The sequence below is a fragment of the Panulirus ornatus genome, chromosome 37, assembly GCF_036320965.1.
Source record: "Panulirus ornatus isolate Po-2019 chromosome 37, ASM3632096v1, whole genome shotgun sequence".
Taxonomy (NCBI): Eukaryota; Metazoa; Arthropoda; class Malacostraca; order Decapoda; family Palinuridae; genus Panulirus; species Panulirus ornatus.
In genome coordinates, this window is record NC_092260.1 from 12,318,707 (window position 1) to 12,343,218 (window position 24,512).

General features: G+C 39.8%; 2 protein-coding genes across 2 annotated transcripts in view; one reads left to right on the plus strand and one right to left on the minus strand.

Annotated features, from left to right (window-relative positions):
* Window positions 1-102: 102 nt before the first annotated feature.
* Window positions 103-15,766, minus strand: LOC139760691 (dynein axonemal heavy chain 3-like). Its single transcript, XM_071684257.1, has 12 exons — window positions 15,753-15,766; window positions 15,440-15,553; window positions 13,893-14,003; window positions 13,433-13,591; window positions 11,463-11,594; window positions 10,832-11,027; window positions 9,980-10,181; window positions 9,360-9,568; window positions 3,567-3,711; window positions 2,950-3,052; window positions 381-549; window positions 103-129 (listed from the first exon to the last, which is right to left on the minus strand). The coding sequence occupies exons 1-12, from the start codon at window positions 15,764-15,766 to the stop codon at window positions 103-105; spliced, it is 1,581 nt and encodes a 526-aa protein (XP_071540358.1).
* A 6,219-nt stretch (window positions 15,767-21,985) lies between these two features.
* Window positions 21,986-24,512, plus strand: part of mRpL19 (mitochondrial ribosomal protein L19) — a 39,134-nt gene continuing 36,607 nt past the window's right edge. Inside the window, exon 1 of the mRNA XM_071683794.1 lies at window positions 21,986-22,155. Within this exon, the coding sequence (XP_071539895.1) occupies window positions 22,104-22,155 (52 nt within the window). The 5' untranslated portion in view covers window positions 21,986-22,103. The remainder of the gene's footprint in view (window positions 22,156-24,512) is intronic.

Consider the following 24,512-nt stretch of genomic DNA (forward strand, 5'->3'; position numbering starts at 1 on the left):
ACCTTATCCACCCGTGCTGTATACACAGCTGTGGTCCCAGGTGGTGAGTCAAACCTGGAATCCACCTAGCTGGGAAGAAAAGCATTATGATATTTGAGAAGATTATTCCTTGGTTTTCGTGTTGAACCGCTGGAAAGGTTAAGAGAAGATGAGAGAACAGAATAGCAAAGGGGGAAAGGAAAGAGAGAGGATAGTTAAAATGAAATAAGGAATCTTGCTAGGCAGGACCTACCTGTAGCAGGAACATGAGGCAAAGGAGAGAGGATAGTTAAAATGAAATAAGGAATCTTGCTAGCCAGGACCTACCTGTAGCAGGAACATGAGGCAAAGGAGAGAGGATAGTTAAAATGAAATAAGGAATCTTGCTAGCCAGGACCTACCTGTAGCAGGAACATGAGGCGATCGGTGGCATTCTGTATCTCCTGCAACAGCTGCGTCATCGTCTGAGAGGAGCAGATGTGCAGGTAATTGCTCAGCTCTACGATCTCGGCCGTTACGTCCGTCACTTGGCTCAGTTTAGTTGACATCTCGTCAAATGAGCGGCACACACTGCAACCAGAATGAAGACATCATTTGCAGGTTCTTAATCATTCTGCATCGTTCCCTGTGTCCATCAAAGTTGGTAAATCCTAAAATGCTACCATCACCAATTCTCTCTCTCGTAATTTCACTTAACGAGATTTTGGGTAATTCAGATATGAAAAAATCAGGACATCTATAATAAATACTGTGAGCGATATCCGTAATATATCATTACGCTAGATTTCATAAAAGATATCACGAACGTTGTAATAAACTGTAATACCTGCATATCAACTGTCTATCTATCGATTCATGTCAATTCCAAGTGATGGATCAGATCATAATCATAGGTTTTGAAATCACTCATACACAGCCTCAGGCCATACTCAATGTGTTAGAGAGAAACACAGACTTCCATACCAATGAAAGTTCATAATATTTCACACTACACACTAAACTGCATTGTCAAGTTAGACTAACGCTTCCGAACTCCACTCCACCGGTATACACCAAAACGTTTCCATTGCATCCGATCCCTGTGTCATCTTCATCCGATATATCTCAAGCCTAATCAACTGCATCACTGCATCTATTGTCGTTTCTGCAGAGGACCACTTTGCTTGAGTCTTCTGCTGCTAGATGACCATACCATCCTGCAGGAATTTCACTTAGGCGCATTTTTGATATTTCCTCAACATTTACATTCTCATTGTTCACTCTATCTATCCTCTTAATTCCAGCTAAACAACTAAAGGTAATCATCTCTGCTACTCTTATTTTCGACCTATCTTAACCTGTGTAGACTTGCGTTTCATATCAGTACATCAGGGTAGTTATACAAGTGCGTCGCAAAGTCCAGGGTAAAGAAATGATTGTTGGAAAAGCAAAAGAAAGGTAACATGGTGGAAAGCAGAGGCGGATGGAGACGGATCACGCCAGCTCAGGGTAGCTAGCCATTTATCAGGCTACACAAGCATCAGGGTCTTTAAGAATCCCTAGCATTTTCTCGTTGTGAATAAGTGCAGCAGGTGGCATGGGTAAGTTTAAGTGACTGACAACACCAGCTTGTATCGTGTGAGACTGCTTACACACTGAACAACCTTACGTCCAATAATTCCCCATAACTATAAATGGAGTAATCTCCTATAAACAAAAGTGGAGAGGGAATGATTAATCGTGTGCAGAACTGTGGGGAATCTGTGCATTGTCCAGTCTACAGGTGACTTGTTGTTCCCCCATGGTCGTGTCTGAGGAGTCTCTCTTGAGGAGACAGTGAAGACTCCAGTGATCGGCCGAGAGCTTCGTACGTAATCTGGGACGGTCTACATTGTGTTGGAAGTCCCTATGGCGCCGCAACTCAAGTCACCTGGTTATATCATCCCTTAGAGACAGTGGGGTGTATGTGAATGAAGACTCAGTCGGCCTGAACTACCGACTAGCTCAAGTGCTGTTAACCTGTGAAATCTATAAACTAAGAGCTGACCGTTTGGTTTGTATATATATGCTGGGAATAAGGTTTGAGGTAAGGTCAATTCTCATCTATGTGTTTACTATTTGTTTGTATTTCTTAAATGGGATGAGTAACTTACCAAATTTATTAGGTATAGTACCGACCCTATCATTAGTACTTTACCGTCTCTTGAGAAGTATTTGTTTTACAACTTCATGTACCACCGTGTTTGTTTCTTCATTCTTACCTTTGTATATTTGTTCTCGACCCTAAACATTCTTTGGACACCTGAATATCACAGTGCATTTCTTTCCAACAGTTACTCCTTCCATTATGTATTGAATGTATGAGCCATCCTGCACTGTTTCCTAAAATTCCATGCTATATTAAATGGCCAATGCTTCCCCTCCGTACTACCATGGACCCCTCTGGCTAGAACAGATGAGATTACTTTCTAAAGTAAGCTTCGTTCCACGACTCTACCGACAGCAGTTGCACTTATACGATCCTTGAACTCCAGCTCTTTGCCGTTTATTACTAGTCCCTCAACATTAGTGTGATTACGATTTGTGATTACTATTTGTGTAACGGGAGAGTTTTACACTCGTGTTACCTCGACTTTTTACCTATGGATCATGTCTTTACTCCTATGTGGATATACACACATACTCCAGCTTAAGCCAGGTTACCCATTTATCGACCTGCCGCGAGGGAAGGATGAACTGGGTCGTGTGTGAGCCGACTGCCGGTGCATGCGTTATGCTCAGTAACGCTGACCGATACACCAAGGAGGTTTCTGCGTGTGTGTGTGTGTGTAGATAGATGGAGTGACAGATAGACAGATAGATATAGATATCTTCCTTCACGATGCTATACTCAATAATGAATGTTATGTCGTGAAAGAAATATATAACATATAGAATCATAAGTGACTACTCTACTCTAGTGGAATATCAAACCATTAATCAAAAACTCACTCCTTGTCATGTTCCTTATTGCGCACCACGAAGTAATCGAGAATGGAAGTCGTCAGCTGGCGCACCTGCAGAAGAGGTAAGGAATAAGTTCTACTTTCACGGGCTGTTCATGAAGATTCTTACACTATGCTATAAAGATTTAGTTCTTTTTATGTTGAAGGCCCCAGTCACAGACAAAAGTCCACATCGAGGCCGGGTCTTAATTGAAATACAGAGAATTATGAAAAAAAAAAAAGGAAAGTATCTAGTAATTCTTAACAAAGTGAAATACGTGTCTTACAGTAAGTGCAATTGCTCTCTTCATACATTACTTGTAATACACAAGTTCAATCTACTGTTAGATTTCACTTGCCAACATTCCCTGAGCATTTTTCCCTTCCGTACCTACTAAAAAACTAGGACATCAAATCGAGCAACACCTAAAAGCACTTCGTCATTACGCTCGTCTACATTAGAATGATCACAAAAAGTATTTTGTCATATATACGCAGTTACATAAATATATACATGTTTGTGTGATAATAGATACGGTCTATTAAGTTTCATAAAATTTCTCAGCAGCTGCCGAAATCTACACATTTTCTAGAAAGAACAGCAAGAGAGGATGAGAGCGTTACGGTGTGGTGTGAGCGTCACCTGCTGCTGGAGCCGCTGGTTGATGTCGTGACAGTTGAGCAAGATGAGGCCTAGCGGAACGTAATCACGCAGCTGGACGACCTCCCCGTCCAGACGCCGTAGGTTGGCCAGCTGCTTCTTGCCTTCCTGTACAGCGTATAAGTAAAAGATGTAGCAGCGGTAAGGATGGGCACACATCGTGCTACTTAACGAAAAGATTTAGTTCATGAAAGGCGTTGTGCTGATAGCGAGTATATATGGTTTAGAAAGGATTAGTCTACTCTATCAAGGATGGTATTCTTTAGTAAATGATTAATGATATCTAATTAATGGAGATTAAATTCTTTTAGTGGTTCAGTTATTTAATAAGCTAAAGAATGTTATTTATAGGCTGGGATTAGAAAGGGTCCCTTTAGTCTCATCGCTATGTCTGAATCATGGGGGATACGTGAGTTTTTCCAGATCATATCAACAAAATATCACCAACTACAAAGAAGTCAACGTATTTGGGATAGGGCGGTTTAGCTCTTGAACACTGAGATTAATACAAATTAACGTATAAAGTGTATGCTTTCAACTAAGTGTCCCCTAATCAACAGAACATGAGCGAGACAGCCGGGGTAATCGGACGCTTGTCAACTGTGGCTGTACTGGTGCAAATTTCATCTGTACCATCAGTCCCAGGGATAAGGGGTCTTATTTACTTTTTGAGTCCAGAATTTCTGAAGGTTGTTTCTAAGGTGAAAAAAAGGTAAATTAGAATGTGTATGTCTCAGTATAACCTCTTGAGGTGGTATGCCACTAATGCAAGATTGCTGCAAAATGTGGAAAATGTCCTACATCATATTCATGGCTCAAAAATATTGCTAAATTTATGATAATTCTTTTCTAGAATGTTGTTATCTTTTGTAGTTTTTTTTTCTTTTTTAGGTGTCCCAGAATTCATTAGAAAGGTCCATATTTATAACACCACAAGTCTAAATTTTGGAAATTTCTTTACCCATACTGGAAGAAAGGCGTCTCTAATTTCTTTCTGTGCATTTTCCTTTAGAACATTTGTAACTACATTTTTCTCATGTACGTTATACAGTGCAAATGATAAAATTTACCATAAGGGATGTAACTTTGGTTATGATAACACAAATGGTGTAAATATGAAAAGGTGAAGGATATTCAATTGCATTCTTCACTGCATCTTTAACATGCGATGCTAAGTTTTCCAGCGTAATATATCTGTGGTTGTACATCAAACTTAATGGCAAGCATTCCATTTGATTTTTGCAGCCATCTTTCTGAAATTCTTCTTGCCATTTCAATTGTAGAAATATCTATCTAAATACTCTAGACATCTCGACATCATGAAAGCAGAATTCGAAACCTCTTATGGTGAAACGTGAAACGAAACCAAAAAATGAAAGAACAGATAAATTAATGAATTCTACAAATTTTGTCGACCATTTTGACATTTGGGACACCTAAATAGAGAAAGAATCATGTTAAAAAAATCTACTATAGGAGATGCTCTACAAGAAACAGCAAGATTCTAAACATAAACACAAGTAACTTTACTCATATTTCTAAGCCTTAGATAAAATTTAAAGACATTTTTTTTACATTTAGCGTCCATCTTGGCGGTCATTTTGAATTTTTGGAGCAGAGCCCCAAAAGATCTTTATACGAAATAGATAATATAAGTCATCATACATTTTCTTATATTACAGAGATTTCAAACCTTTAGGACTCAATAGAGTAAACACAGGCCCATCAGCCCATCACAACAGCAAGGTCCTCCCCTTCCACCGATATGGCCCAATGATAAGGTAATTACTCTCAGTTTAATCATTTGAAAAGGAAGACGTGAAATTATTATAAAAAAGTTAATTTTTACAATACATGCTTTGTAGAACTAGAAATAGAACACATGCATCTGTAATGCTTTACAGATTTTGAAAAATATTGAGTTAATGATGGATGATCAAATGCGGCTTGTCTCGCTGGCCGCTTTGACTGTACAGGTGAAAACTTATTCAAAGGCAAGGGTTAGTTATCTTCCTCAAAACAGTGACCAAACCCTAAAGTGCAAATGCCAAGTCCTGTGACTCTGCACACAGGAGAGCAGGACTACCCTCAAATGAAGAATTATTGTAGAAATTACACACACAGACCCATCGTATATATGTCAACAAGCAATTCGTTGTTATATACATATGTACAGTGGTACAAGCAATATACATGGCCTACACAAAATATGTGGCGGATATTATGGACAGAACTTTTATAATGAAGCGCCCATATCACAACCACAGAAACCATCCAGGGAAATCTCCTGGGAAAGCAACACACAAACTGGAAGTCTTTTCACGGATCGTAATGTTAGTTTACTCTTGAAAAGAACTTGGAACTTTTCTATGACCTTTGTTCAGTTACTGTACATGTGCTACACAATCATTACTAGGAAGAATATTCATTGTAAGTTCCATGGAATTTAAAGAACACGCTGCCTCTTTTTGCATAGTCTACTGCTTAGGTAATAATAAAGCATACAGTTTGATGAAGTAAGGTCACAGTGTCTCATTCCGCCACAGATTAAAGTCCTGTATCTCAATCAGTCAAAACGATGCTTCATGTAAAGAACCGTGCTAAACACCAAGAATTTTGAGGTGGTGGTTTAAGTATATAACCGAGGGACAAGATTCTCTCCTTCATGTTGCTTTTAGAGAACTCTGGAGCTGGTCTACAGCACGGCTTCCACCCTGCCTCGAGATCCTTGCTGCAGCACATGATGTTGAGGCTACATTGCTACTCGTGTGAACAAAAAGCATTTAACTCTTGTCGCCACTGAGCATCGGGCAGATACACATACACACACACGCACACAAAGAGAGAAACGCACATAGCCTACAGTGGACCACACGAGGGAAAACAGTAAATTGTAGTGAAATAAAATGTCAAACTAAACAGGAAGGCTGTGTCACCTCCAACATGGCGGTTCTGTGTGCATTGACTTCCTTCCGCATGTCTGACTCCAGATTCACCTGAGGAAAAGATCTGTCTGTTATAGCTCATTCATGCATGACCTGTGCCACTCTAGCTTGGGTCAGTGAGTTACCTCGATATACTTACTCTAAGGAAGACCTTCACGCTGCAAAGCCACCTCAATGACCCCCAGATTACACACATAAGCTGGACACAGCTTTTGCACCAATCAATTGACTTCGGAAATTCTGTTTAGCCTACAATTCTAAATAGCGGAGAAATGCGGAAAAAGGATCAAAAAGTACGAAAGATTAATTGGCTATAAAACAAATAGACCTTAAAAACCTGAGAGAAATGTTAAATTTAAAAAATAATTCATGCACCGGTAACAAATCGTCAAACACTTAAATGTAACATTCCATAATGACGTACATCCAATTTCCTCGTAACTAGTGGTTTTAGGGCTTCTTGAATTGAAAACATTTAAATAACTATACATGAATATGTATCTATCTTTAAGTTTTCTGCATCTATGCATCTACATCCATATAATCGTGTAGCTTTACTCATGTCTTAAAAACTCTGCACACACACACAACACACACACACACACACACACACACACACACACACACACACACATACCGAATTAAAAAAATCATACCTCTTAGCACACCCTAGGGTTCCCTTGGTATGCACATAGTTTCAAGTTTCTGGCTGTCATCATCATGGAGATATGGCGCGACATGATTTGTGTAAATGGATTAGATGCAGTAACCTCTGATAACCTAAAGGCTAGAGAGCAGTGCACAGAAGCAACTTAAAAGGAACAAATTTTGGACGTAATAAGCAGGGCGTTTAATTTTACGTTTGATGAATTTATTCTCACTCTTTACGATGCATTGGGGCATCCCTACCTTGAAAACCGTTTTCAGTGTTGGTCGCCCCACTTGAAAAATAAAAGATGTATGTACGTATATCGGCAAGCTATCACGATAATTCTCATACAGAGAACCAATTATAAAATCCATCTAAACGACCATAACTTGTCTAGAAAGATGGATTATGTGTGATACAACACAGCAATTCCTGACTATCAAAGGTTTCAACCGTCTTGATCCTAGCAAGTTTAATCAATTTGCATGCGCAGTATTGGACACAAACCGGTACGTAAGCGTTTTATTTCGAACAAGGTGAATTACGTCTTCGTTTACAGGACTCTTGAATGACCTACCAACAACAGCATTGAACATTACAATAATGACTTCACAAATACGTCGCTGGGAGACTATCATCTCATTTGCTTTTCCTTTTCTTTTACAGTCATCTACACTAAGCTCTGTATAGCTGATCTTTGCTACAGCTAAACACAGCCTCGATAGAAGCCAATATTCTATAAAAATTCTTTTATTTTTTTCCTTGATACCGTCAACCAGTCTTTTTACTCATCTGGCATAATAGTCACTTATTCATCACCGAAGCCAACTAAACTACTTACGTAATCAATAAGGAAAACAGGTGAATTTTTTCTTTTTAGGCCAATCATTTTACTATGCACCAGTAAAAAACCCAGGGTGCCTACACCTTTCGCTATCCCTGGCCTCAAAGTCTTTACACGATATTGTCCTCGTCGCATGACCAAACATTACTGTAAACTGAACATCTTTACACACTACATTTTCACTAAAAGATCTACATTAATCTACTGACATCAAATTTCTATGTCGAAATAGTCACAGCAATAAGTACAAAGAGCTCTGCTTACAGGAGCATAATACGGCCTCAGCCAGTTGACATAAACAACGGCTCACCCAAGGTTAACGGTTAACATAATAATGTGCATGTCACTCATCTCACAAGAACACAACAAAGTGTTTACAGCAACTCTGAAAAAGATTTCTTTTTCTTTCTTGGCGTTATATGTTATCAGCAAGGGCTCTGATGATGTAGAATTATCAACACTAACTATCAAATACGAAGCACATGACGAATCACACATTTACTTTTATGCATGTTTGAAAACTAGTCCGTTTTTTCCCTCTTTTCTTATAAGGATGATATAAATACTACAACTCACTTTCACTTTCCAGTACCAGCCATATGAAATATTACAGACTTTTAATCAACTTTGAAAATTGAGTTTTTTGTCATTTTTCTCTGAAATCGTATGGGCCAGAACCTCCCAAATCAAACATGGCTTGTATTTGATATAAATTTCATTGCCCTAATATCTCAAAACAATCACTCTAAAGAAGCTAAACTTGGCTCACGGAAACCAATTGTTTACATACGACGGACGACATAGCTTTATCATAAAACGACCGCAGAATTTTATATCTATGCAAAGATGACTACCTAATACTGATGGCTTTTTTGACTTGATGTAACCACCAACTGTCCATAAACCATATCAGTCTTTGTAGATACCTCCGCAGTTATCTTTGAAGTCCAGTCGATCCTACCTAGCAGTTCTACGTCCTCGCACAGATATAGGATCATGATCGACTCTGCTTAACATACAGTAAGGGGAAAATATCGCTCCTGCTGTGTTCAGTCCTTTCTTGCTACATTTCACTTCACTACCCCCAATTCATTGCCCACCTAGTCTTGTACTATTCATTTCAGATTACTTAATCCAGAATTTTGCCTTTCCCACAAAATTACGTTCCCTGTCATGATAGTCTTCTCACATTAAGTAACCCCAGACTCACCCTTCTTGAAATGTCTTCTTTTTTATTTTTAATCAGACCTACTCTGTCAATTATATCAATCTTCCCTCACTTTCTCCCTCATCCTCTCCCCTCTCCCACTTGACTCACCTTCAAGATACCACAGTTCTTGATAAAGTCTTGCACGATATTCAGTGTGGTGTCGTCGAGGAGGTGAGTGTACTGATTGTAGATCGTCACGTAAGTGGAAGGTCCTGGGCCATTGGCGTTGAAGAGAGACGTGACCTCAGCCTTCACTGCCACAACCGCCTCCTCCTCAGCACTCACAGCGTGAAGGTACAGCCTTCGCCGCGACATTTCTGTAAAGCATTTCCTTAATAGTGCATGGACCATAGATATAGTGAGAGAATGTAGTCATAAAATTATCTTTAACATGCGAAGATGGTGTTTCAAATGGCTTAAATGACCTTGGGAGTTATAGGCCTAAAGCCCAATTAGCAAAGCTCTTAAGTGATTGAGAATCTAGAGAAAAGGCGAAATTAAAAAAAAGAAAAAAAAATGGGTTTACTAAGCAGTACATATTCAGAAGAAATCAGTAACCTCTAGCTGAATCATACACATCTGTGACGTATATATTTCTAGGTAGGACACTCCTCCACATTGTGTCTATATAAGCATTATCTCTGGAAATTATGTTGAATGGGGAAGTGAACGTAATTGAACTTTATAATGTTTGTGATACGTTATCGCCAATGTGAGAGCGAACATACCAGGGAAGAGGAGCCTTTCCACGCGAGGAATGTGTTGGTTATGGTCAATGATGGCGGCCAGGCAGCTCAGGAGCCGGTCGTGGGTCTCTTGAAGGGGCGGCTGGAACAACACCCTTTTCTCCTGCACCGTCACTGACACCTCCACCGCCGCACGCTCGATGAAGCTCTCCTCGATGTATTCACCACTGTAATCATTCCCAGCCTGGGAGAAACAGATGAAGTGAATGAGACTAAGAAATGAACAATGCTTCAGTTAGTACATATCAGTAATACACTCTATAATGTTGCTAGAACATCTTTATACAGCATAACATTCATAAGATTCAAGAGTCAACTCAACCATGAGCTTGATATGTCATAAAACTTGTCATAAAATCTTGTCATAAAACATCTGCTTGGACGCTGAGCAACAGCTGCCTCGAATTACATTCCACAATGAAAAGTAAAATTGGAGCATTCTTCGGGTGAAACAGAGCAGCATGAACTGCTAAAGCAAAATGCTTTTCGATGAAAAAGAGAGATACAAACATAGTTATGCAATCATTCACACAAAACATGATGGCATGCTATCCCCTTACATCACTGGGCGAAAAGTGTGTTGTGCACCAGTGCAACCATTTCTGTCACACAGTTATGTTGATGCATTCCAGTGAAATCAACGGATTTCTTTCACAAGAGATGGAAAACCAATATACCTCTACAAAACTCGCAAAGAAGATTAATACGACCCACTTTCATGGCTTTTGTCATTCAAGTAATTTGCATCATCCGTTAAAGTTTCGTGAAATCCCTCGTGTTTGGGTCTCACACAACACTATATACTTGCAGGAGGCAATATCCAACTTAACGAACCTTGTGTTTGACGAGACAGTCACGAAAGTCGCTGATCGAGTCAAGGACGAGTCGTCGCAGCTGGAGGGACATCCGGGACCTGACGGCGCTGAAAAACCGTCGGACTTGTCGCAAGCTATCGGCGACGTCGGTGGGGACCAGCGAGCGCCAGGACTCGATCAGTTCCCCGAACACACGAGCCACAGCCGGAAGCCACCTATCAGGATGCACAGCCAGGGGTACTGCTCTTAGTTATAGCTTGGAAAAATACATCTATGAGATTATCTGACATTTGTGTATTATTCAGTGAAAAGAACTCAGCAATATGATGTCAAACACCATGAATATCTTTTTGCCCTCTTTCCTATGGTCATGAAGCAAACTTCCAGATCTTACAGCTAGCGGGAGAGTGTCAGACAGGATATTCTTGATATTCCTAATTAGCTTCTTGACAACTGTGATCTGATATTTCGGGGGGGCGATCAGAGGACTGACAAATGGTTTTCGATCATACTCATTTTTTATTCTTTTTAAGTTTTAGATTTACATTATATTGAATGAGTTTAGATTAGGTACATTCATCTGATTACACACATCATAAGCGGAACGGCCTGACTGACGCTCTGGCCCAGCCATGATCACGTCCACCTACTTTTGAAGCAGAATCGTCCTGGTTTGTGCACACTGAGCTCTGACAGCTGTCTCCAGTGCCTTTGGTGTGGGTACCTGTTGATCATCTTTCTCAACCAACGTCGCAATGTTGACGAACCGCAAGCTGGCGAACCTGATGCAGAGACAGAGAAGAGGACCTCTGTCTTAAGATCTCATCTGTCTCCTCTATACTATACAATTGCACTCCTGTCTTACCGTCCGTTTGTAGCCTGTAGACGGGGCAAGGAAGCTGCCACATGCAAGATGACTAATATCGTCCGGTTGCCAATAAAAGATCCACTTCTTTGGCAGGACAGAAATTCCTGTTTGCTGGGGTGACATATCTTCGGGAAAATACTATGCTATGTCATTGAACAGGAACGTTGTGCTAGCAGCATGGCAATTATGAACAAGAAAAGAGCAGGGGTTGAATGGTTAAACGATGAACAATGACACTGAGCACTAAAGGGCGTGGTTGTAAGGGGAATAGAGAGAGGTGGTTGTGAGGCAGGGTGGGGTGGCCAGGGAAGGAGGGAGTAGTGTGGTGAAGAAGGTGAAATCAGTCGATACTTAGTTGAGAAGCAAGCCCAGAAAGAAGGTACAGACTTAAGACAGCGGTGATACAGACTAACAACAAATCCGAAACCTCGACAATATTACAAACATACTTGGTTCCCTCGAAGCCAAAAAGCAGTTGGAAAGTTTCCAGTCATCCGTCAATGTACACAGTGAACAATGTTTAGCTTAGCTTATCGATTCTTCTCCTTTAACCACTCAGTTAAGAAGAATGAAAAAAATGTGGTGGGCAAGGAGTGAGGGCAGGAGTAGCGGTGGTGGTGGTAGGTATGACGACAAGGGAAGTGGGGTATGGCGGTGGTAATGCAGGGTGTGGTAGCCGCAGACGTGAGCAAATGACGGACCGAATCTGCTAGTCGTCCCTAAACAGTGTTCCACTTCGGGATTTCTTTTAACAACACACTTTGTTGAGCGGATCTCTGGAAGGTACATTATGACTTGTCCACAGTTAGTAACTGATCGTTGGCTCTTAAGCGGGTAAGTGTTACGTTTATGGTGTTTACTTCACAGAATCATATTGACATGATGCCTATAAATACATGTATCTGTTTAGACTAAGTGATGTCCGAACGTATGGGCTATATTATAGGGCAGAGGGAGATAATATTAAGCATAAAAGGTAAATGTCTCGATTGCCGTGGTATGCAAAAAGGCTAAACTGTCTTAAGGGGCTAAGAATGCAAACCGGGGTCGTCATTTATTTCTCTGTAAAGATACGACACCATTACTAGCCTTTTCTTCATACATTACAAGTAAATCTAGCAGATTAGTAACAGCATAGATGAATGTGTCTGTTTTACAATTTGATCTAAACACCAATGATGATGCTGAAAATTCATTTCCAAACAGTATAATGAAACCACTTCCAATTTATGATTATAGATTTAGATATTAATTTGTTTTCTAAAAAAAAGTGTAGATCTTTTGTATTTTGTGATAAAAACATGCTTTTACAGACCAGACGCAAAAGATACTTATTGTTAGTAGATTTCTCCCCGGAAATTAATAGAGCCTTATGAAAAAGGAGAATTTGGGAAAAAAAAAATGACAATCATATGTGTTGTCGGACAAAGAGCCAAAACAGTGATGCCTGGCCAGCTGGTTGTTGAGTTACTTTCTTAAGACCAGTTTGAGTAAACAGCCAGTTATCGTATTAGGCTTATCAAATTATAAAATAATCCTAAGACAATGATAAAGCCTCTACTGTACTAAGACAAAAAGGAGGTCAGCACCAATACTGATATCAAAAGAGTAGATTATGTAGCATTGAGCTTAAAATAGTCAAGACTGCCTGGGAGAAATGGAAGGGAGCACTGTAAAATGCTGAATAAGATACTAGACGCTCATCAGATAAAGACAGAATATTTACGAGCCTCAGGAGGGATAGATTCCTACCTCTCCTCCCAGATGGTGTCGAGGGTGTTGAGGACGTGGTTGAGGGCGAAGAGGTTGTGGTAGCAGTGGTGAGTGCCAGTGACGAAGCACTGATGCCAAGGAACAGGCGCCCGGATCACCAGCGGCTCGTGGCTTACCGGCGCTACACTGATACCCAGTCTATGGAAGGCAGAAAGATACCAGATGATTACCTGATAACATTTCCTATAACTAAGTATGTCTGAACAACTCAGTATAGACTACAGCTCTTTACAGTTTCCATTGGACACCATAACAAAGGTTAAAGAGAAGGGATACTCAACACAGAACTTTTAAATGCTCTATTCATGAAGTGAATTCATTGTAAAAAAGTAAACAGCCCTGTCAGAAAAAAAAAAAGGTTAAAAGGGTGTAAGGAGGATCTTGTCGGTACGTGGTTGGCCCGTACAATCCTTCACCTCTTCTCTGGATCCTGCTTTACCTGGCTCTGACGGCGGGACACTGAAGGGCGTACCCCAGGACAGCGCGCTTTACCCCTCTGAGATAACACTCCCGCAGCTCCTCCACCAGCTCGCTCACCAGCAGCCGGAACCTGCCGTCCCACACAACACAATAATGACAGCCACACAACGATACTAGTGACCCTAAAGTTAACCTAGGTAAATGCAGGAGAGTTAACATGTGTTTTGGCCAGGTCTGCATGCTAATGTTTGCTGATCTCTGAACTACTATAGAGGTTCCGCGAATACGTTACGGAATACAGAACTGACTGAAATTCTTTGGAAGAAAGTGTCCCAAACGAATGATAAGAAGAGAAAGCAAGGACGTTCGAGAGAGGCTGAGAAAAGAAGAGAATTTTCTCATCAGAAGTGGAAATAGAAAATAAGGAAGTATGTTCAAAGGTGGGGAAGAGAAAATAAGGAAGAATGGTAAACAAAAGGGAGAGAGAGAGAGAGAGAGAGAGAGAGAGAGAGAGAGAGAGAGAGAGAGAGAGAGAGAGAGAGAGAGATGTAGTATGGTCTCTAAAAGTGGACAAGAGAGAAAGCGATAAATTAGTGTTCTTGGAGCAGACTGCAGGAAGAAACCAAGTGAGAATACATTTATTACAGGTGGGGAAGAAATGGTAAGAAAGGTGTACCTAGCGAAGGCAGTCGATGGACGGAGGACAATACTGTACCTGTTAAAGAGGAAACAGAAAATGCTGTTATGTAGTGAATCATATCTGAAACTCGTCATTAAGGCAGGTGAAACATTAGAAACACTGCAGAAGCATATATAATGGTCTGGATGGACACTGGACATTATCAACTATCACATACAGATTAAACTATGACTAAGGAGTCAGCAACAGCTTTTATATCTGAGATTGAAGGAGTTATCCTAAAGGAAATGTCAGAGCAACCGGTTCTCCACCCGTGTGAGAGATATGGTACTGTTATTTGTATATCAATATTATACTCTTTACTATCATATTACATTGTTAATGTGCCCCAATATTACAGCTCTTTGCATAATGTGGGCTTTGCTGGACCCACAAAAGTGAGATTAGAATTGGGAATTCAGTAATGTATCCCCACTCAGGGTCTGTGAGGCCTGCAGAATATAGATGGGGCGGAGATCCCCCGTCCTAAGATAGTTGATACAAAAGTGCTTGGAGCTCCAGATCCTGAAGGTGATGAAACGATTTGGAAGGAGCTCCACGTTCTGAGATCGTAGGAACGATATGGAGGGAGCTCCACATTCTGGGACCATAGGAACGATATGGAGGGACTTCCATGTTCCAGGGCAGTAGGGACAAAGAGGAGGGCATTCGACACCCTGGGGCAGTAGAGACGAAATGGAGGGAACTCCGCTTCTTGAGAATATGAGAAAAGTGGAATTTCCCACATCATGGGACTAAGTAGTCGAAGAAAGTATATGTTTAAGAACATCATTCGAAAGGGCATCCTACTGATGTTACCACGAAAACCAACATAAGGAGCACAGCACTTTACCTGATGTTACACTACATCTTAAAGAGCACATTACCTTATATTCCTGAGCACCATTTTGTCTACATCGAGAGTAACCACCTTGAGCAGGTTTGGAGGAGGAGTGGTCACCTGGTGGTTCTGGATCCCTTGGGTCAAGTACTGGCTAAACCTGTGGCGAGGGAAGGGTAAAAGATATTAACTGGACACACCTTACAAAAGTTCTACCTGTCCCCAGTTCTACCTGCCACTGGATATACTTATTGCTAGTTCTGCCTTTTACTTATGGTTAGATCTGCTGTTTACTTATTGCTAGTTCTGCCTCTTATTGCTAGTCCTGCTGTTTACTTATTGCTAGTTCTGACTCTTACTTATTGTTAGCCATGCCTCTTACTTGTTGCTACTTTTGTCTTTTAACTTACTGATAGGCCTGCCTATTACTTACTGATAGTTCTACATCCTATTCATTATTTGTTCAGCCTTTTACTTTTTACTTGTTCTGCCTCTTATTGCTAGTTCTGCCTTTTACTTATTACTAGTATCGCCTTTACTTATTGCTAGCTGCCTCTAACTTATCATCAGTTCTGCCTTTTACTTATTACAAGTTCCGCCATTTACTTATTGCTAGTTTCACATGCTTATTGCGGGTTTTGCCTCTTATCGCTAGTTCTGCCTCTTATTGCCTTAACCTGTTTCTAATTCTTAGCTAGTTACACCAGTTACCGGTTCTACCTGTTGCTAGAACCACCTCCTTCTGGGCCGCAGATCAACGTACAATTTTCTTTTTTCATACGCGTTTGCCATTTCTCGTGTTAGCAAGATATCGCCAGAAACAGACGAAGAAATGGTTTCATTCACTTACATACGCTCTCTACTTGTCATGTACAAACTTCGCAACAAGAGAGAGAGAGAGAGAGAGAGAGAGAGAGAGAGAGAGAGAGAGAGAGAGAGAGAGAGACTAACGTGGCTGGTCCAACCTGGCAAGGTCTTGGTTGGAAGCCTTGGGTCGGCGGGCTCGCTCCTCTCGCTGTCGCTGTAGCTGTTCCTCCAAGCCGCATAGCTGCGTGGCCTCGCGGTACCTCACGGGTGACTTGACCTTCCTTGACACCTGCCCAACCAAACAAGGGAATCACAATTGCCAGTTCACTGTGTCTAAAGCAATTCACCTCTTATCCCCACACGGAGCACGACAGTACGATCCTTGAGTGCAATGGCCTCAATCATACCCCTATGGTCAAACCATCGTACTCAAGGGAAATTTAATCACACATGCTGCGTAATCTCTGTAACTCATGCTTTCAGCATGTCTCAACAATTAGGGATGTGTGTGACGTTAGCATTTTCTTAAGCCGTCTTATTTTTATCCAACAGTGACCAAATATTACCAATGAAAATGGTAAGTTACCGAAAACTTTCCCCAAAAACAACGGAAAGAAGCGGGAGCTAAGAGTAGTAAACTAAGAGGGAAACGATAACTGATATTTTCGTTCAACTCACCCTCTTTCTTCCCTTTGTTTGCTTGAGCTTTGCTGCCTCCAACTTGGCGCGTTGCTCTCGTTTCTTCAGCAGATCATGCAGGTGAAACTCCTCAATAACCTTCAGGCCGGCGGCGGAGATCCTGTACCTGGAGGAGGTGGTGGAGGTGGAAGCCGACTGCTGGGAGAGGAGGAAGCGGGCCCGAGCATCCCTAGCCCTGGCCGTGGCGTTTTGGGAAGCAAGCCACACCCGGTGCCGCCGCCCCAACACCCTGGTTACCAACACCACACGGCTCTTGGAGCTGCTCGGCGGCTGACCAATACAGATTGTCTTGTTAACGGTTAAAAGTCATACCTAAACTTTCTAATAAACATGACAATCTGCAACAAGAATAGAACGTTTATTATCATACCTAGGAATATTCTAACTCCGCATTAGTCACTATTTTATGTTCACTCTGCTTACAATAATCAAAATGAGTTATATTCTAAATATTATGTTTTTGCAGACATTATGATTCCATTCAATATGTCATCGAACGGAGGACGTCATACTGCGAAGTAAATGGTCCTTACAACCAGACGTAATGGCCTCGTTACTGAAAGCGCACCACAGTATCAGTTGTCATTCTGGAAACAAACTTTCTCCATACTGACTACACTGGCCAAAAATGGCGGTAAAGCCAAGTAAACAACCACTGAAAATCGGCTTGTTTCATTATCAGATCTAGAAAGTATTAATAATATCTAACGTATATATAATTTCTTCAGAATGAAATTTCCCTTTAAGAGAGAATGAAATATCTACCTATCTGTTTTCATTACTTTATTCTGTTTAATGGAAAGGAGGTACATGCAGCCTCCACATTACTCACACGTCCTCAACAGATGTCGTGTCAAAGTGAAACATAGACCTCCATACTGATAACAGCACATGTTCTTTTCACTTTACATAGTAATTCAACAAATGCGATTATTGTCTCCACTCACACCACCTCCATACACAAAATACTTTACCTGCAACAGATTAACCATGTCTCATATTACATATATTCATTTCTCCTTGACCAACCTGTTTTACGTTCCACAGGGTCATAGAATCAATCCTAAAAGACCTTCACCTGTGCTGCTTTCTAATGACTACATCACATCACACAACTGCCAATAAAACGAATTTTACACCAACAAAAATATAAAGACTATATTTGGAGACCTTCATAGCCTTTCGCTTTTAAGGAATTCCAGTACTTTACTTGGTTTGTTACGCTCTATACAGAAATCCCAGCCAGTGTTTACTTACCTTGGAATTCTGCTTGAGAATATAAGGAAGAACGGAGTAGTTTTGACGGCCATGGGGAAACCTCGGAGGAATCCTCACCAGGTAGCTGCATGGGGTCAGGTTGCTGCCGATTCTCTCGCTAGGGGTCAGTACGAAGCTCACATGCTGCTCGAGAATCAAGTCCACTTAGTAGTTCATGTCGTATGTAGTTCATCCTTTGACATGAAGTTACATAATTCAAACAACAAAATCAATATCACTTGAATAATAGTGGCTAACAGTTAATTGGTATATCAAAATGGTATTCCATGGAAAGTAGTGTCGTCTGCAGTGCAATAAAGTTACAGGGAGCAGAATAATTTTCTTCGCGTTATGAGCCAGGATATATTGTTATAATGGGAAGAAATCTGGTGAATTTTGGTTATGAGTCTTATGCCAGTCGTTTCCTTAGTTGCTGGGGAACAATGTATGAAGCTCTTTAAAGTTACTGGCCATGTTATGTTTCTAATTTGTGGATCTCATGCCATTCAGTCCTTTAGATGCTTAGATATACTGATCTTCATAAATAGCATTTACTTTTGACAGCACACATCTGATTTGGGAAGATTCTCTAATCGTTGGTCCATTCATTGTCAAAAGATGTAGGTGTACTCTGAGAAATAATATCATTGCCCTAAGATTTGCTTTACTTACCATACGCACTATATCATCCTTGCGTTTCACACATCTTAAGATGTTCCTTCCCCATCTGGTTACATCTCTGCATCATCCATATTTTTCTCCGTGCGTATGACTTTACATTCTACTTCAACAGGTGAAACCTGCTTCGGTACGGTAATAGTTTGCAGTCATTCTGCAAGGATTAATATCGACTAACCATGCGATAGTTTACCACTATTGCAGCTATTACTTCTATAACTTCCTGTCTGATTGTTCATCGTCTCTAATTCAAGGATACGCTCATCAGGGTAATATATCTACGCAAAAACGCAATCTGCAACCAACCAGCCAACTATGGACTGTTTTAGCTAACTTATCTAAATCACTGTTCTCCCATTTCTATCTTACTCCTATATCCCGTCACTGTGACTTCTCTTTCACTTGCTTTCTCTGGTTTTATTCACCATCTTCCTAAGTTCAAAACGTATACATGTTTTGATAAACTGACAAATTGGATTATCCTTTGTTTTCCTTAAAGGCTTCTTATATATCGTTCAGTAATCAAGAGGAAAAAGTACTGGCAAAAATCAATAACAATAATTTCATGACAATATTGCTTTAAACTCGAGTAAAGTGTATCATGTATTATCATCAGTGTTGCTTACATCTGCTAGTGTTATTCATATCCGTTTCCTATCATAATACTGATGTTGCCAATCTGCTACTGACACAGCCAGAAGAAATTTCATTTCTTACGATTTACAAATATACTGACAAGCTTGTTTTAACCAAAATTGAATTCAGCCCTTTCTATGCCATCGCTTCTTTGTTTTTTTTCTAAAATAATGTTTAATAATTCAACTTGTGTAATCAATTACATTAACATAAAGCACAATTAGAAAGACTTAAACGCAAACATAGATGTTAGTCGTCGTAACCACAAACAGTATCTTACCCAAGTTATAGCAGCCACGGGGAATTATTTGCGCTTTTGTTAAGAACACAATAATTTGCCTTAGTTTTTGGCATAAAAGCCCACCTTCTAATCAAAGGAAATTAGTAATCCTTGAAAAGTTAACCATTAAAAACACTTCATCTACTTTCTTGACAATTAATAAGAAAAACACTTAAACTATGATGACTTAAAATCCTCATAAATACCTTAGCTAAGACAGCTTTTGTTTTGAAATTATCTAGAAGAAGCCGGGGAAACTCAAGGTCCTCCTCCTCTGGTATCATGGTCTCCTTCCCAGATCGTGTCTTCCAAACTCTGGGTTTCTTCTGCTTAACACTTTTCATTACAGAGGATTTTGGTCGCTTCAGAGACACTTCGTGATCGTTGGGGTGTGTTATCGGCAACAGATGTGTCTGCCGCCTCTCTTGTGATGAGATTGTAGGTGTTCGAGAGGCATCGCTTGTATGGAAGGGACTACTCGTGGAGGATCTCGTGTGGTAGTCCGTCTCGCTGCTACCGTAGGTTCCTTGGGTTGGTCGATGCTTGTCTTCCATGACCTCTAGCTCCTCTGTGATAGTTCGAGATAGATCGAGTGCTGGTGCAAGTGCGGTAACCTGCGAAGTAGTTGAAGGTTTGGGTAAAGCTGAAGGAAGACGGTCCATACCAGAGGTACCAGTGTCCAGAGGCCTTCTGGGGCGAGCTGACTGGCTACGCTGCAATCTGAGGGGAGGGATGCCTCGCTTCTCCCCAACAGAGGTTCCAAAGAAACTCTGCCCAGTAGCCATCTTCGGTACTGGAAAGAGAGAACATGACAAGACTTAAATATTCAATATCTGTCCGAAGATTGATATCACTTTAGTATTACTAATAATAAGATTATCTAAGTATGTTTCTTTCTGTGTGTGTGTGTGTGTGTGTGTGTGTGTGTGTGTGTGTGTGAGTGTGTGTATTAAAGATATAGAGCTATCTACTTAGTAAATATAAATGCAGGATAATCAACTAAGATTAATAATATGAATAAAAGGAATAGTCAGGGTGAAGTTTTTCACAGAGACCCTGTTAATTCGACAATAATGTGTTAAATCCATATTCTTGACCAAAGACACATATAACCCTATCAAAATCATAAAGACAATTGTCTAACACTACATTCAGCAAACAGACCAACAATGAACATATATTGTTTGTTTGTTTTGGCTTTACACTTATCAACTACCAGTGTTATAAAGGTAGTCGTCAAATTATTTCCACAAATCGAGAAATCTCTAAAACCCTCTTCAGATGTTAATGACAAGTCTAAGACCACATGTTCTCACTTAATGAACACAGATCTTTAGAGGACCTAAGTTCTACTTAATGATTACTTCACTTGCCTCCTGCTTATTATTGCAATTGGGAGAAGCATAGGCTTCAAGATAATAGCTATTCATATAATTTATCATGATATCTGTCGATAAAAATGTAAGATTTGATTAGAAGCTGTAGATTACCATCGTTATTATCGTAATTGATAACAAATAACGCAGGAAGCTAAATTTACCTTCAAGTATGTAATCACAGCTTGTACATCACTCATTATACACTTTAATGCTCGAAGTGATTCATGATTCAAGTCCTTCCTTTGTCATATATGCTGTGTAACGGCGATTCACAGTAATTTTGTTTCACTCACTGTACACAACTTCAACGAGTAAAAGCGTCTTTGTTGCTATAGTAACTGTTGGTTTCTGCTTACGAAGTTATGACACTAGAGGTCAGCGCGGTATATTGAGAAAAACAGACCTTATAATAATTGTTGAAATGTTATTCTACATCAACTGTATTTCTATTATTTTTTTTCTGTTGTTTCATAAAAAGGGCAATATTTCATACGATGAAGAAGAAATTACTGTCCTTTCTTATCTTTGCCCGATTGATATATAAAAGGACAAGAATAGTTGTAACATGTTATATTACATGTTATATATCATACAAGATATCATCCATAGATTGGACTGTTTCATGATGCATACATTTCTAATAATTTTGGGGAGAGAACACCGTCCTGATAGCTACGCAGAAGCTTTAGTTTCAAATTAGATTGATTGCAATATTTTCTAGTCGTACCATGGTCTTTTTCGCATATTACTTATTTCATTGTTGCAATGAGACGATCAATATACAAACGTTGCTTATACAATGCATCTGAAGAAAGTGGAAAGTATTTGTTAATACTGTATGCTTCTAAACAAGCCGACGTTATCTGTTGTTGTTAGTCAGACAACACATTTTAGTGAGCGTCCAACAAAGGTGGCTCATACATTTACCAGAATACAGAGTTGTTCTCAAACAACCGCATTTACAACTTGTAAACATGGACGGAATCATAGTAAAGGGAATACTTTCTTTGGCAAGACATTTATCAGGTTTGTTGACAAGTGATATGTGTTTTCGATGTATCATAAGATCATATAAAAGTAATCTAGAATGTATTTTGTCCAAAGAATAGTCCTGCTCGATGAATACTTTGACCTCGTCGCCTCAGACAGTTACACCTCAGAGCTGAGCTAACTTTAACTGTATGACCTAAACTGTAATGGATTTAACCAGACTAGTTCAGCACCGCTTCCCTATTAGCTTTGGATATTGAATGATTTTGTTTTGTAGTGTCTTAAGAATACAATTGTAGTTGCAGAACGTCCTTTTAAGCATTATATTTTTTAAAGGCTGTTGGACAAGGATATAGAAGTGAGGGTTATGTGTATCTGGGAAAGCGTGATACATTTCTTTAAAGGTTGTAAATGCATTTTTTGAGAAATCGGCAGACTATGAAAACTATGCCTAACCTCCCTAGGTGTCAGTATATGTATCGATGTTCAGTATTCTAGTTGAAATATACCTGTCACACTCATGAAAATGCATTGATAGAATGGTTCTAGATGTCAGCACGTTGAAAACTCAGTGAGCAGCATAGTAGATAAATATAAGCATATTTCTACTACACTGAAAAGTATCGTGGCTATAGCTGCTTATGATAACCCACGCAGCAGACCACCACATCTTTGGGTAGGCAGGAATGTCATAAGTAGGTGGTGTTTCAAGGGTGAACAGTGGGGCAACCTTTGTGCAGAGTATCTGCGTGGCTGTTTTGTGGGAGTATGGAGGCATCAGGGGTAATGTGCTATATTATTGCTTCACAGTTTGTACTTAATTTTTTGGTACTTATATTCAATAAACATGTTGTTTTAGAAGTATAACATGCTTATATTTACCATTGAAGTCTTCATTAGATGAGTTAGGTATATCTTTCAAGAGTAAACCCCCAACCTTTGCTTTGTCAGCCATGAGGTCTACCAGGAATATATCTTCTATGATGGACAAGGGACCTTTTTAACATAATTTCGAAATCTTAAATCATAGCTAACTACCATACTTCATGTAGAAATTAAAAACTGCTTCACACTTCAGCAGCCTTTATTAACTGGCTCCCCATGTCCCAACAAACAACAATGATGAAATATATACGCACTCGACAGGCACTAAAATGCTGCCCTCCCAACTCAGTCCTGAATACCATTCTATTAGTCATACACCCATCTGAAAACACTCTTCCTAGACACATACATGTTGCACTTTTTTTCCTGCTTTCTGGATATCATCCATCCCAGCTACATTACAGATGGTGATTGAACCTGTCCAAATGATGAACAGTGAATACACTGAACAAGTATTATTCATACATACACATAGCATTCCCTACACTTTGTCACCTATAGTCCGAATGAATGAGTTTGGCTAGCATTCCCAACACTTTGTCACCTGTGGTCCTTCTAGTGAATGTGGTTGGCTTCCTGAGTGCTGCAGGAAGGAGCTCCTGGGGTAGGAAAGTAGGAAAGATAAGTTAGGTGGGTTGACATTGAAAAAGCTCTTTGACAAATTACCACATATGTTTGCTAATTGAAGTTAAAGTACATTGTGTATGAAGTCAGGTTTATGCATGTGTTGCAGACTGGTACATAGCCAGGAAACTGAGAGTGGTATTGAATAGGGAGGCATCTGTCTAGTTTTCTAGGATGCGTACTTTTGATTATCTGTGATGTGGAATGGTTCTTACCAAATTGAATTTATAAAAATTTTGTTGGTGTCTTGGACATAATATTAGCATTAATGAAATAGCAGATGCTAAGGCTAGGGCAGCTGTCTAGAATTTTTTTTATGAGAGTTTTACCTCACAATGATCTTATGAACAGAATAGATTTGTATGTTAGGTGTAAGTGGCAAGCTGGATGGGACTTGGAAAACCAGAAGAATAACAAAATATAAAGGTTAGATAAAGATGTTGAAGTTTGGCATTCTTCCTTCAGCAAGCATTGCCATTTTTAGACAGTTCTTTCTTGACTGAGTATTGGTCATACTATGATGACCTATGGTCACTTACTGGAGAGAAGACCTGCCCCAGTATGCTGCTGCAATGTTACTTTGGAACATTTGCTAATGGAGTTACCAAAAATATAGAAGTCTTAATTAAACATGATTTATGTAACAAGTCTTGGAAAAATTTTAGATTAATTCTAATGTAAATAGACTGGTGAATTATTTTGAGGAAGCCAAAATATAAGGTTTTATTGAATAGGTATATATATATATATATATATATATATATATATATATATATATATATATATATATATATATATATATATCGAGGATGTAAGGCATGTGTACGTGTAGGAAGAGAGGAAAGTGATTGGTTCTCAGTGAATGTAGGTTTGCGGCAGGGGTG